This window comes from Chiloscyllium plagiosum, chromosome 17 (assembly GCF_004010195.1).
Source record: "Chiloscyllium plagiosum isolate BGI_BamShark_2017 chromosome 17, ASM401019v2, whole genome shotgun sequence".
In the NCBI taxonomy this organism is placed as follows: domain Eukaryota; kingdom Metazoa; phylum Chordata; class Chondrichthyes; order Orectolobiformes; family Hemiscylliidae; genus Chiloscyllium; species Chiloscyllium plagiosum.
The window spans coordinates 39,009,052-39,024,206 of record NC_057726.1 but is presented as its reverse complement, the minus strand read 5'-3'; the positions used below and the strand labels follow the sequence as shown (position 1 = coordinate 39,024,206).

General features: G+C 40.2%; 1 protein-coding gene across 2 annotated transcripts in view; it reads left to right on the top strand.

Annotated features, from left to right (window-relative positions):
- Window positions 1-15,155, top strand: part of mylk3 (myosin light chain kinase 3) — a 91,199-nt gene that overhangs the window by 40,975 nt on the left and 35,069 nt on the right. For both annotated transcript variants that reach the window (XM_043706902.1, XM_043706901.1), the window contains exons 2-3: window positions 6,525-6,618; window positions 10,732-11,197. In XM_043706902.1, the coding sequence (XP_043562837.1) occupies window positions 6,525-6,618; window positions 10,732-11,197 (560 nt within the window). The remainder of the gene's footprint in view (window positions 1-6,524; window positions 6,619-10,731; window positions 11,198-15,155) is intronic.

The window sequence follows — 15,155 nt, the reverse complement described above, 5'->3', positions numbered from 1 at the left end:
CTAAAGTGTAAAGTAGAAGAGGCACAGCAGGAGCAATTTAATTTTGTGCAATTGTATAAAATGGGACCCATTTAACACCATTATACAAAGTGAAAATTACCTGCATTGTATCTATAGTTGTCTTGCATTAACGTTTCATACTATCGTAAAAGTTTACGCAATAAATTCATTTCATGAGTGTACAATTTCTGTACTCCTCTGATCCCTGCCAAATTCTCCAGTCACCTGATATTCACAAAAGCAGAACCTGGAGATGTAAATCAGAATGTTAGCATTGTGCCTTTAAAATTCAAGCATTAACACCAATCTCTATTGTAGAAAGAACAATAACTTCTGAAGGAATAATTTTTTTAAAAATCAGTTTACAGTCTTTAACGCCTGTTTCGGATTAGGAAAGGGTTCTCCTACATGACAACTGTAGGATTATGTATTCCAGTTATACCATGGGTGTTGCAAATACGTTGTGGTTGTACTGTAATAGATGACTCTTTTTTTGTTCATTTTATTTAATATTTGAGACATTTCTGAGTTCTCCAACAGCAATGTGGGAAGCAATATCTTTTACACTGTTGTATTGGAACTGAACAACATTTTCACTGCAATGAAAAACATAGATGTAATCTGAAACCAACAATCCATTGATGACTAGCAACATGTTTTGTTCATCTGAACAGAGGCTGAAGTATGTCTTCCACTTATTTATGATGTTAGCATAGCAAATATACTATCAAAGGGAAAAACTAGATCTTTGATTTTGCACCAAATCAGTTGATGTCACCCATAATGCCATTCTGGTACACAGATATTGAGCACTGCTCTCTTGTTTGGGGTTTGATGAGACTGTCCTTGTAGTTCTAAATGCTATGATGTGCCCCACTTTGGTGAGGGACGGTTTGTTGCAGGCATGGTGAGGGTGTTGTTGGTGGTACAATAATATGAGCCTTCAATAGCAAAACCAAAGCATATCCCTGCAAGCATAAGTTGTGTGTATTAAAATACCCAAAACCTACCTTGATATTGCTGTTGTTTCAGTATTTTTAGTATTGTGACATTGTTTTGATGCTTGTGTTTCAGTGCTTGTCTCAGTGGGATGGTTGTTTATTTGACTGCCTGTTGAAGCCACCAAACAAAGAAATTAGATTGTCCTCCCACTTTCCAATGTTAAGAGACCCCTCTCCCATCTCATGCAAAGCTTGGCAGAAATTGCATAACTGGTAACTTAACACAGAGTCTTAGAGACATGCAGCATGGAAACAGACCCTTCGGTCCGACTCATCCATGCCAACCAAGTTTCCCAAAACTACATTAGGCCCATTTACATGCATTTGGCTGGTATCCCTTTAAACCTTTCCAGTTCATATACTGGTCCGAATGTCTTTTAAATGGAGTAAAAAGACATTTGGACCAGTATATGAATAGGAAAGGTTTAGAGTGATACCACTTCCTCTGGAAATTCATTCCACTCAGGAACCAACCTTTGTGTGAAAAAGTTGCCTCTCAGGTCCCTTTTTAACTCCTTCTCCTTTTGTCTTAAGATTATGCCCTCTACTTTTGAACTCCTCAACCGTAAGGAAAAGAACTTTGCTATTCACCTTATCTATGCCCCTCATTTTATAAAGCTCGATAAGGTTACCCTTCAAATTCCAATGCTTCAGTGAAACAAAATCCTAGTTTATCCTGCCTCTCCTTATAACACAAATGCTCCAGTCCCAATAACATCCTTTTACTGCACTCTCTCCAATTAAATAATATCCACGTTATAGCAGGGTGACTAGAACTGTACACAGTAATCACGTTCATAAGTTTCACCAGTAGATTTACTGCCTATAAAATCTTGAATCCCTGTGCTCCTGGTATTTAATGTATGTTGTGCTGGCAGTACACTGTTAGTTTGAATGTGACAATGACAGCAAACGCAAGGAAATCCTTTTTGTGCACTGGTATAGTGTATAACAGAAAACATGGTATTACCACCAATAAGTCCAAAGTGGAATAGTAGCAGCTAAATTGGTATTTGTTAGGCCAATGCCCAATTGGTGATGGTAATTCAGCCTGAATAAATAAAAACTGTTATTCACTAATTTACTTATATCTCCTTTCTTTGTGTAGATGACAAATATAAACAATGACAAATGAATGGCTATGTAGAGACATTTTATTTTTGCTAGCTGTTGCAGAAACCCAGTCATCAGAATCTCCATACCAAATTACTGAGACACCTACTGTTAAAACTTTAAGATAATTCAATACTGCACATAAGGATACTTAATAAGATATGGTCTCATGTTGTTGGGGATAATATATTAAAATGTATATTAGATATATTACAGTATAGCATGAATATATTAGAATAACTAAAAGAGACAGAGAGTTGAATAAAGATGGCATTTTCAGAATGGTGAGCTGTAAGTACTGATGTGCCACAAGGATCAGTGCTGGAGCCACACCTATTTACAACATATATCAATGACTTGGAGGAGGAAAGTCATTTATTATCAACAAGTTTGCAAATGAGAAAAAAAGGCAGGACAACAAGTGGTAAGGATGGCACAAAGAGTCTGCATAAGGATATGGACAGGTTAAACGAGTGAGCAAACATCTAGCAGATGGAATATAATGTTACACACTATGAACTTTGGCTGGAAGAATAGAGAACCTGAATATTATTTAAATGGAGAGGGACTCCAGAAAGCTGCAGCACAGAGGAATTTAAAGGAATTCTAATTTTGCATAAATCAGAAAAATCTAGCATCCAATTTCGGCTTGAAATAGTGAAGGCAAATGGAATGTTGGTCTTTATTTCAAAGGGAATTCTGTATAAGATAGGGAAGTCTTGCTAAAACTGTACAAGGCACTAGTCAGACCAGAGCTGGAATACTGCAAAATTATCTAAAGAAGAATAGGTGGCAGTCTGGAAAAGGTTTGTTCGGTTGATCCCAGGATTTTCTTAAGTTTGAGTAAGTAAAGGTTGAACTCACTGGAGTTCAGAAAAATGACAGACTACCTTATTGAAACATAAAATTCTTAGCCAGTTTGACAGGCTACAAGTGGAGAGGTTGCGCCCCTTGTAGCAGAGTCAAGGACCAGAGAACCAGAGTGAGGAGCCGTCTATTTAAGACAGAGCAAGAAGGAATTTCTTCTCTCAGAGGGCTACTGAGGCTGGCTTATTAAGTACACTCAAGGCTGAGGTAGACATTATTAATCAGTAATGGAATGAGTTATGTGGGCAAAGGCAAGAAATTGGAGTTGAGCATTATTAGATCAGTCATGATCTCATTGAATGGTAGAGCAGTCTCAATGGACCAAATGGGTTATTCCTGCTCCTATATCTTATGGTCTATATGTATTTTCTCAGGTACACTACTGCTGTTGCTCCCATAGTAGTTTCAATACGTTAAGTAATGGGTTGTGCCCATTGCCATGACCACAAATCACCTAACGACATTGAATTTTTAAAATCCAATAAATGTTTTTAAAAGAGACATACATTGCAGATGTAAATTCAGTGGCTAACTTCTGACCATCTACTCTCTGATGCTGAATGTTCTTTACTCAGCGAAGGCTTAGCTTTATCCCTTTGTGCCCCACGTCGACAAATTTCAGACACAATGTGAGATCTGTTGTCTTCACCTCTGTGCCCATTTCTTTGGACTCTTTCACCCACCTCCACTCTCTGCCACCACTTGGACCTCTCCCTCTGGCCTCTTACATGCGCTTGACCTGTTCATCAAGGACTCTTGATGTGACATTCAGTCACCGAAATATCTCTGCTCAGCCATTCTCACCTATCCCTCTCTCAACTGACTGCACTCTGTGCTCTCAGATCCAACCATGACTTTGTCATCAAACTTACTGCCAAAGGTGGTGCTGCTGTTGTCTGATGTGCTGACCTTTACTTTGCAGAGCACCAGCTCTTGGACAGCTCCCTATATCTCCCCCCACCATCGAGCATCAAGCCATTGTGTCCTTGATGGTCACCAACCCCATCTCATCTGGGGATCTCCCCCTGACAGACTCCCAGTTCAGAGTCCCCCAATCCCATACAACCCACTTCTACCTTCTCCCTAAAATCCACCAACAAGATTGCTTGGGCAGACCCTTTGTTTCTGCCTGTTCTTGCCCAATAGAACTTATTTCTTCCTATCTCGACTCAATGTTTTTCTCCTCTTGTCCAGTCCTTTCCCACTGTGATTCTTCTGATGCTTTGTGTCAATTTCAGAATTTCCAGTTTGCAGGCTCCAGCTGCTTCATCTTCACTATGGACATGCAATCCCTTTACACGTCCATTGCCCCATCATTAATATGGTCTCAGGCCTCTCCACTTCTTTCTGAACTGTCCCTATCCATCACCATCCTCGTCCACCTGGCCAAGCTCATCCTCATTCTGAACAACTTCTCATTTAATTCCTCTCACTTTCTTCAGGTCAAAGCTGTGACCATAGGGATCTGCATTGACCCCAGTTACATCTGTCGCTTTGTAGGGTATGTGGAACATTCCTTGTTACGGTCCTGTACAGGTTCTTCCCCACAACTCTTTTCTCTGGTACACCTATGACATTATTTGGTGCTGCTTCCCTCTTGCTTTCGGAATTGGAAAAACGGATCCATGTTGCTTCCAATTTCCAAACTTCGCTCAGCTTCATCTGGTCCATATTTGACTCCTCCCTTTCCACCCTTGACATCTCTGGTTCCATTTCTGGAGCTAGTTTGACCACCAATATCCATTACAAACTCACCAACTCCCATAGTTACCTAGACTACACATCCTCACATCTTGCTTCCTGTAAGGATTCTATTCCATTTTCCCAGTTTCTCTGTTTCCGTTGCTTGTGTTCTGATAATACCACCCTCCACAGGGGGGCCTCAGACAGGCCCACCTTTTTCCTCAACTGAGGGTTCCTTGAAATCATGGTTGACAAGGCCCTTAATGGGGTCTGATCTATTTCCTGCACTTCTGCTCTCTCCCCTTCCCTTCCCTCCCACAATGATAACTTGCCTACTATCAACAATCCCTTTGTCTGCCTATTTATGGAGTGATGCTTTTGAGTTCCTCAGAAAGGAAGGCTGATAGTTGTACTTGGAGACAACAAACACTCTCTTCAAAAACCTTCATACAGAAAGCAATAATTAATTGCTGCTAATAGCATGGAAAAGGAATGGGGACTGGGAAGACAATTATTGCTCAACCCTTGTTATGCTCAGTTGCTCCTATGCACCAAACACCACTTGGCTAAAGAAGGAGAAAGACACAAAAAGCAGAAAATCCAAAATAGTATTAAATCAGGAATAGCACCCTCAAATGAAAATGAAATTGAGATGTATGATTTGTAGTCATAATGAGGATATTACAATTCTGGTAGGTGGAGTATTCAAGTTTCTATGAGGCTGGATAATTTGAATTTTAGTGTATTATGCAGGTTTGTTGTTAAATCAATGTTTCCATTAATTTGCCTTTATTTCAGGCACTGATAATTGTAGTGATTGTAATGAAGTCAGCCAGTTGGACCTCATTGAATATGACCAGCAACACATTTCCATCTCTGATCTCCAGCATCTGCAGACCTCACTTTCTCCTCATTGAATATGAGTCCCCTAATTGGGACTGTTAATCTGGCCCCATCAGGAAGCCCTGGCTGACAGATATAACCAGGAATGTCAGAGGTTTTGCTCACTCACAGAGCTAACTCTGAGGAAGCTGGATCAGTGTAAATAAAATGTGTCTTGATGATGGGATATGGGCCTCTTTGGAGTTATTTCAATGATAACCAATCTTGCTGTTATCCTTCAGAATTTAACCATGGATGAAGTCAACAGTGCTTTCCAAAGTTTCAGGTTGATAAAGTTAAAATGAGGCCAAGCTGCAACTGATAAATAGAACTAAGGAGCTTCAAGAGCTAGATTGCCAAAGCTCAGAATTCACAGGCCATCTCGAGGCTGCAGTGCTTTATCACACACAATACTGCACATAACTAATGGTTGTGCCCATACTATTTAAAACGGTTGAATGATCTAGAAAGCTTTTTTTTTAGATTCCCTGCAGTGTGAAAACAGGCCCTTCGGCCCAACCAGTCCATACAGACCATCCAAATAGCAACCCATCCAGATCCATTTCCCTCTGACTAATGCACCTAACACTATGGGCAATTTAGCCTGGCCAATTCACCTGCCCTGCACATCTTTGGACTGTGGGAGGAAACCGGAGCACCCGGAGGAAACCCACACAGACACGGGGAGAATGTGCAAACTCCACACAGATAGTCACCCAAGGCTGGAATCAAACCTGGGACCCTGGTGCTGTGAGGCAGCAGTGCTAACCACTAAGCCACCGTGCCAGTATGTGTGTGTCTAAATTGACAGAAGCTACAAGTTTCCACAATAGTTAAGAAACAATATTAACTTGATGGTCATGCAATGCTAATTTGTGAATTATTTCAAAATTGATAGCCTTTTTTGTATCACTTAGATGCCTGTGTACTAATACGTTTTATGACCATTTAAAATTTTGTGAAACTTCTTTTTAACAGGGAAACAATAAAGCTGACGAGAAAGGTGCCAAACCAAAGCATGAATATAGCAACAGAGGGGTCCAAGGACAAGTAAACAGAGAATTGTTTGAAGGTATAGAAACATTATTCACTTTCTCAACAGTTGTGAGTGTTTATTGAGTGTGCCTTGGTACATATTTACCCCCCAATGCATGTGCTTTTCGGATATGGAATATTAAACCAGTTATTAAGCCTGCTACCATTGTAAATACCAGACCCACATCTTTATATGTAAATAACCTGTTTCTCTGAACTGTTGTTTTTATTAGATTAGGTTACCTACAGTGTGGTAACAGGCCCTTTGGCCCAACAAGTCCACATCGACCCTCCAAAGAGTAACCCATCCAGACCCATTTCCCACTGACTAATGCACCTAACACTATGGGCAATTTAGCATGGCCAATTCACCTGACCTGCACATCTTTGAACTATGGGAGGAAACTGGAACACCCGCAGGAAATCCACGCAGACACGGGGAGAATGTGCAAACTCCACACAGACAGTCACCCAAGGTTGGAATCAAACCTGGGACCCTGGTGCTGTGAAGCAGCAGTGCTAACCACTGAGCCACCATGTCGCCCTTGATATTAGCCTAGCCATTACATGCACCAACTGGTATCATTACTCGGACCAGGCTTTGTTAGGACATAATTGTTTGTAGATCTCCTGATTATGCACTGAAGACTTAATGCTGCACTTTTTGATTGTTGTATTCCTCAAAAATGCAGATTCTTTCCAGAGTGTTTGTACTCTTACTCTCATCAGGACATGAAACAAACTTAGAAAGGGACTACCAATTTCTATAATAATTTAACATCTCAATCAGGATAGCAGTGTGATTCAGTTGTTTGTGCTAGAAGCTATGTATGCTCTCACACAAGGCCATGTTCTTTGCAGACAAAAGGAATTGTCCGTGTATTGCATCTTCTTTGTTGAGGGAAGGAGATGCAAATAGATTGGTGTAGTTAGATTGGCTTTAGTTTAGTTTCACATGTCGGCGCAGCATGAGGGCCGAAGGGCCAGTACTGCACTACAATGTTAAATGTCAATGCCTGCCGCATTTCCTATGGCAGTGCCCTGACCATTCCAAGTTCTGATGAGATCAACACTATATATGTGCCTGTGTTTGTATGCTGACTGCTATCTAAGTTTTCTTTCACCAACAGAGCTTGTACAATGCATATTTAAGTGTTCATAATTACTGCAGCAAAGCAACTGCATCCAATATAGTGACTGATGCTAATAACCCTTAAAGAGAATTGTTAAGAAAAAGCTTCCCTTTCTCTTAAATATTTCACATCCAAAGAAAACTTGAAAACTCATTATATATTTTCATCATAAAATTTTAAGCGATGACAAGGGTCAGCTTTGATCATCTGAACAAACACAACCATTTCATATTGAAGAGCTTTCATATGATCCCTCACTATCAGTGTCCTGTGGTTCACTGTTGAGCAGGAACTCAACTGACCAGAGACATAAAACTGTGGCTATTTACATCTTACTGTGGTAGCACATGGGAAATCAAGCCCTGCTATTGCTGGAGTAAGGAGTTAAAGTTTTTAAAACGTTTGCAGAATTCCTCAGTTTAGCCTCAGTTTGACTGAATGCAGACCACCGTTCTGCACTTAAATAAATAGACTCTAACAACAATTAAATAATTCTGAATCATTTATATGTATATATCTCTCTACCAAATAAAACTCTAATCTACGTACAGAAATTATTAATGATTGGCAGCATGGCTTTGTATGGGGAAGATCGTGTCTCAGAAACCTGAAAAGGTTTTTTGAGAAAGTGACAAAGATGATTGATGAATGCAGGGCAGTAGATATTGCATTTTTGGACTCTAGCAAGGCCTTTGACAAGGTCCCTCATGTTAGGTGAAGTCACATGGAATCCACAGTGAGCTGGTAAGAATAATGCAAAGCTGGCTTAGTCATAAGTGTCAGACAGTAGTGTTGTAAGAGTGTTTTCCTGACTGGAAATCTGTGATCAGCTGTGTTTTACAGGGATCAGTGTGTGCTGGAACCTTGTTGTTTTTAATATATGTAAATTTGGAGGAGAACATAAGTGGTTTGATCAGTAATTTGGAAGCTAGCACAAGAAGGTGTGAGGATAGTGAGGATGATGCCAGAGGTTACAGCAGGATATAGATAGGCTGGAGATTTGGGCGGAGAAATGGCAGATGGAATTTAATCCAGACAGAGGATTTGGCAAGGTAATGCATTTTGAAAGATCCAATGTAGGAGGGAAACATACAGTAAATGGCAGAATTTGTAGTTGTGTCAACATCCAGTGGTATCTAGGTGTACAGGTCCACAATTCTCTGAAAATGGCAACACAAGTGGATAAGTTGATTAAGAAGGCATATGGCATGCTTGCCTTCATTGATTATGGCATTTAGTGCAAATATTGGCAAGTCATGTTGCAGCTGCATCACATTTTAGTTAGGCCGCATTTGGAATATTGCATACAGTTCTGGTCACCTACCAGAGGAATGTAGTAGTTTTGGTAAGGGTACAGAAATGGTTTGCTAGGTTGTTGCCTGGTTCGGACAGTATTAGTTATGAGGAGAGATTGGACAGACTTGATTTGTTTTCACTTGAACATCAGAGGCTGAAGGCCGACCTGATAGAAGTTTACAGAATTATGAGAGGCATGGATGGAATGCATAGTTTTTCCCAAGGTAGAAATGTCAATTACTAGGGGACATAGGTTAAGGTAAAAGGGAGTAAATTTAAAGGAGTTGTGAGGGTGGTGAGTGCATGGAATGTGCTGCTAGTGGAGGTGGTAGAAACAGACACAATAGCAATTTCTGAGGCATCTTGACAGATACATGAATAGGGAATTGAAGGATATAGACTGTATAGAGGCAAAAGGATTTTAGTTTAGGAAGAAGCCATGTGTCAGCATTGGATTGGTGGGTTAAAGGGCCTGCTCCTGTACTATACTGTTCTTTATTCCAGCTCCCTCTACACACACACACACATCGAGACAGACAAAAAAAATGGTGCTATGGATGGAGGGAAAGACTGACAAGGCAGTTCAATAGTCTCTGTTCGCAGGGTTTATTGAGATGATCATTTCACTGATCAGAATGCTGCTTATTGATCTTCTTCCAGATTCGGTGCAGGAGGCACAGGGTGACAGGTTCACACGTATGAAGGCCTCTGACTTATTAATTAGAATTCACAGTAACTGATATGGGGAAATAAATTGGCTATCTTCAGGATTATAATTTTTATTGCAGTGAAAAAAAAAGTTCCTTCCCTTCCCGAGATTTGATTACATTTACCCAAACATTCACACCCCTTATCTGCTTAGCTACCTGGGAGCCAATCATATCATTGTTGGCAGGGAGGAGATCTTTTCATTGATAATTAGTTAATTGTCCATAGCAACATTCCACCCAAGCTGCGTGGCCATGGTATATGCTCCAGTGTTCTGTGCATGGCAAACAGTGTTGGCATACCAATCATGATATTGACTTTCGGTTCTGGAAGTTTCTGCTGCACATACACCTCAGGGGCCTGTGAAGCCAGAAAGAAAATTAGAGGGAATGCTGGTTCACAGACTAATCACCCACTTTTAAACCAGTACTTTTCCCAATTATGCCAACAATCAAAAATGCACAACAATAAAAAAGATATGGTCTTGACACGATAACAAGACCATGTCAGAGACTGGATTCCTAACTCTCCAAAGCCTATATGAGTAACAGAACACACTTCACTTGTCCTTTTCCACCATAATTTAAATGAAAAGAACTTTTCAAACCACTAATAATTTCCATGCCCTTGATTTATTGTAACATACTTAAGTACTTGTTAAAAATAACTTGGCTAGTTCTGCTACCTTAGCATAAACCCCTGACCAACCCGGACACAACATATGTTGAGCTACACCACTGTCCTTCTTTTCATTTGCTTAATTTGTAATTGAAATGTATCTATTTTCTTTCCTTTTTCATTAAAAAAAATCCATTCTCATTATGTTTGGGAATAGGGTGTTGCATAACAGGTGCACTACCTATAGGCTTCTACTCAGGATAACTAATCCACAATGGTAGCCTATTGTGATAGTAACAGTGTTAATTTTGAATATTAAATGGCATTTTACAAAATGATAGGTGTTATTAAAGTTTTGAAACATATAATTTTCTTTGTTGAACATCATTGCTCAGAGGCCAATGAAGATATCGAAACCGGTGGAAATGTCCAGAAAGATAAAGATGAGCATGCAAAGGCAAACAGCATCATTCTAGTTGCATCACAGGCAACAATTAATTCTGAAGGAGGTAAATCACTGCACCAACCCCCAGTGTCAGCTGGAAAACATAAAGACCCCGAGGGGGCTTCAGCAACAACAAATACCTCTGGAGGTGTCTGCAAAAAAGAGATTTCTACCGTAACAAAAAAGGTGAAAGAAGTTCCACAGGAAAACAAGAAATACACACAGAATCAGACCTCAACAACAGACAACATGAAAGAAATAAATAAAATCAGCACAAACAATGACTCATATAAAACACATGGAGTTGAAAGAAGCCAAGGAAAAGAGACTGACAATGTCACAATTGAACCCCCTGAGGCCAGTCTGGTGATAAATCAGTCAAAAGTTGTTGGAAACTCCTCAGCACTGGTACAGAGGTATGTTTAAATTTCAACAACATATCAATCGCTGTTTATCCTTATCTTTCAAACTTATGCTTTTCTTTAATTGTTATACCATTGACGACTACTAGTTATAACAGAAAATATCATGGAACTGATCAAGTGAATTCTGAGTTCATAATTTAGACCAGTTACCAAAAAGAAAATGAATAACCAAACTTCTTATGATAGTTACTGTGCTGCCTTAAAAAGATGAAAAGATCAGCTATATTTCTGCTTCATAAGTTTCCTTTCAAAAGCAGATTACATTTCACAAAGAAAGAATCTGTTTTTATCTGATTTTAAGATAAAATACTGCTGACCTTGCTTATTACAAGGTAATGCATTTTCCATGTAAGATTTTCCATTTGGGCTATTTTGAAAAAAAATCTGCACTAAAAGATTCTCAAATTTTCCCATTATACCAGCTTATTTCATGGGTTTGGGAGACAGATAAAATACATGGTGATAGTGGGAAAATTCACTCCCAGAAGTCTCCAAATTATCCATGAATAAAGATGAATGAACGAGCTTTCTTGTCACATATACTGAATGACTACAGTGAAAAGTTTATATGTCGTCACTTACAGCATCATCTGGGGTACAAAGGTACCTAGATAACAGCTTCTTTAGTTACAAGATGACTACGGGTGACCAATCAGAGAGACTTTGCCCTGCTAAACAAAATAGATGGACTGGTGAAGAGTTGCCCCTCCAATCACAAGTTCATTCTGTACTATGCTTACTATTGATAAACTTACTTGTAAACTTATCAACAGCTACCCTCAGACAGAAATAGCCTGTGATTGGAGGAGCAGCTAGAACAGTCAGCACTGACAGTTCAATGTTGAGGAATTTTTAGCAGAACCTTTTGCTGGGATTCATGAGTCAAAGTATTAGAGATGGTGATGGCTGAACCAAGAGTTGGGACCAGGGCTGAGAGAAAGGACTGGGGAGTGAGAACTGAAATTGAAAGCTCGGACTGGAGACTGAAAGCTGGAGCCATGACTGAGAGGTAGGACTGGCGCCTTGACAATTAGGGCTAGCGGCTAAATGATGGAACCATGGGCAAGAGCTAGGGGCTGGGATCTATTGAGATCCAGAAGGCGGGATGCAGACAGGTCTCATTGGCCAAGAACGTGAAGCTTTTTGTTTGATCCATAAGTTCCATCTGCTGAACCTCATATGGGGATATCTGTCTGGATATATCTGTAGCCAATAAGGAAATTTTTCCATTGATTTTAATTTTGCTAAGGTTCCTTGATACAATACTTCATCAATTGCCACTTGATAGCACTGATGACAACAGTAGACCAATAGGGCAGTAATTGCTGCATTGAATTTGACCTGTCTGTTGTGGATAGAACATATTTTGACAATTTTCTATGTTGACAGATAGAATACACTGAGGTATGGCTAGTTCTACAGTTTACATATTCAGCACAGTTGAATATTACCTATGACTGTAGTGCACTCAGCCATTTCTTGAATGAATTGAATTGGCTGAAGAGTGGGTTGTTTGATGGTGGCAATGTCAGTAGTAGGTTGAGATGGATCATCCACTTGAAGGTGGTTGCATATGTTTCCATTTTGACTTCATCATCATCAATGATATAATATATCATTAATATAAAATATATATATATAATTGCCAGAGTGAGATGGATCTTTGAGAATGCTGGCAGCCTTTCATTGACAGCAGGCCTGGTAGATGGATTCTATAGAATAAACCTTGGTGGTGAATATTAAAATCTCTGAAAACATTATATTCTGTTGATACTCCCAGTACTTCTTCCAAGAGGTGATCAACATGGAGTAGGATCGATTCATCGGCTGAGAGTGTTAGAGGTGGGATTTGGAAGGTTGATTCTTTGACTTGAAAATATGAGGCTTCATGGGCACTGATGCTAGGTATCAATGCTGGGATGTTCCAAGACCATTGTTTCCTCCCTATGCATCATTTTGTTGCACCACTGGGAGGTTTGTCCTGCCAGTAAGGTAAAGCTTACCAGGGACGGTGTCTGTCATACTGGCTCTGATGTATGATCCAGTGACAATGACTGTGCTCAGCTATTGTTTGGCTAGGCTATGGGGAAGCTCTACTGATTTTGGCACAAGCCCACAGATGGCTCTGGAGACATGGTGGCTCAGTGTTTAGCACTGCTACCTCATAGCACCTGAGATCTGCGTTCGATTCCAGCCTCGCCTGTCTGTGTGGAGTTTGCACATTCTCCCTGTGTCTGCATGGGTTTCTGCTGGATGTTCTGGTTTCCTCCCTCAGTCTAAAGATGTGGTGAATTGGCTATGCAAAATTGCCCATGGTGTTCAGGGATGTGTAGGTTAGGTGCATTAGTCAGACGAAATTTAGAGTAATAGGGTAAGGGAATGGCTCTGGGTACAATACTCTTCGGAGGGTTGGGGTGGACTTGTTGGGCCGATTGAGATCAGACTGAATCGGGACAGCAGATTTCCTTTTCTAAAGCATATGAGAAAGTCAGATATTTTATTTTTATGACAATCATTAGATTCATGGTTACCATCACTGAGATAACTTCTTGTTTTTAGATTTATTTGATGAACTTAAGCTTGTCTCTATCCACCCTGTCTATACACTTCATGGTTTACAAAATCATAGAGATAGAGACAAGCTTTTACCCAGAGTGAAGGATCCAATAACAAGAGGTCACGCTTTCAAGGTGAGAGGTGGAAAGTTTAAGGGGGATACATGCGGCAAGTACTTCACACAGAGCATGTTGGGCATTTGGAACGCATTGCCAGCAGAGATGGTAGAGGCAGGCATGGTAGATTCATTTAAGATGCGTCTGGACGGATGCATGAGTAGGTGGGAACAGAGGGATACAGATGCTTAGGAATTGACCGACAGGTTTAGACAGTATATTTGGATCGGCTCAGGCTTGGAGGGCCGAAGGGCCTGTTCCTGAGCTGAAAATTTTCTTTGTTCTTTGTTCTAACTGAATTGAAATTAAACTCAAGTTTCTAGATCATTGGTGCAGAGCCCTGGATTACTAATGCAGAAATAAAACCACTATATTACCATATCGACTGAAATTTCACTTTTTAAATTAAATATTCCATGTTATCTTTTCCATATACTCAGCTATTTTATAAAACCTCAAAGTTAAGCGAATGAGCTGCAATTTGCCAAATATGAGCAAAACGTATGGGCAACAGCACTCTTATAATGGAGCAATTCTTGAAAATTACAATGAATGGTTTATGACAGTACTCAAAAATGTGTTGGTCTGTACTTCACAGAGATTCCCTTTGGAAAGTTAATTGCCCTACTCCTACTAAAATCAGTGGTGATATCAAGTTTCCTGAATTAACAATGTCGCTTGATTACAACAGGCAAGTGCAACATCACAGAATTGCACTAGAGGACTAGGAATCAGTACTTACAGTTCAGGGGACATTCTGGCATTCTCATTGAGACCCTAATTCTCAATTCAATGGTTTATTTATTCAACCATAAGATTGTCTCTTTTTGGAAATATGATGTGGAGGCGTTGATGTTGGACTGGGGTAGACAAAGTTAAAAATCACACAAATCCAGGTTATCACCCAACAGGTTTATTTGGAAGTACAAGCTTTCAGAGCGCTGTTCCTTCATCAGGTGGCTAGTAGTTATTGACTGGCATTGTCTGATAATGTTACTGGCCACTTGTCAGCCCAAGCGTGTATATAGTCCGGATCATGCTGTATTTGAATATGGACTGCTTCCGTATCTGAGGAGTTGTGAATGGTGCTGAACATTGTGCAATTATCAGTGGACATTGCCACTTCTAGGAGGAGAAAGTGAGGTCTGCAGATGCTGGAGATCAGAGCTGAAAATGTGTTGCTGGTAAAGCGCAGCAGGTCAGGCAGCATCCAAGGAACAGGAGAATCGACGTTTCGGGCATAAGCCCTTCATCAGGAATGAGGAAAGTGTGTTCAG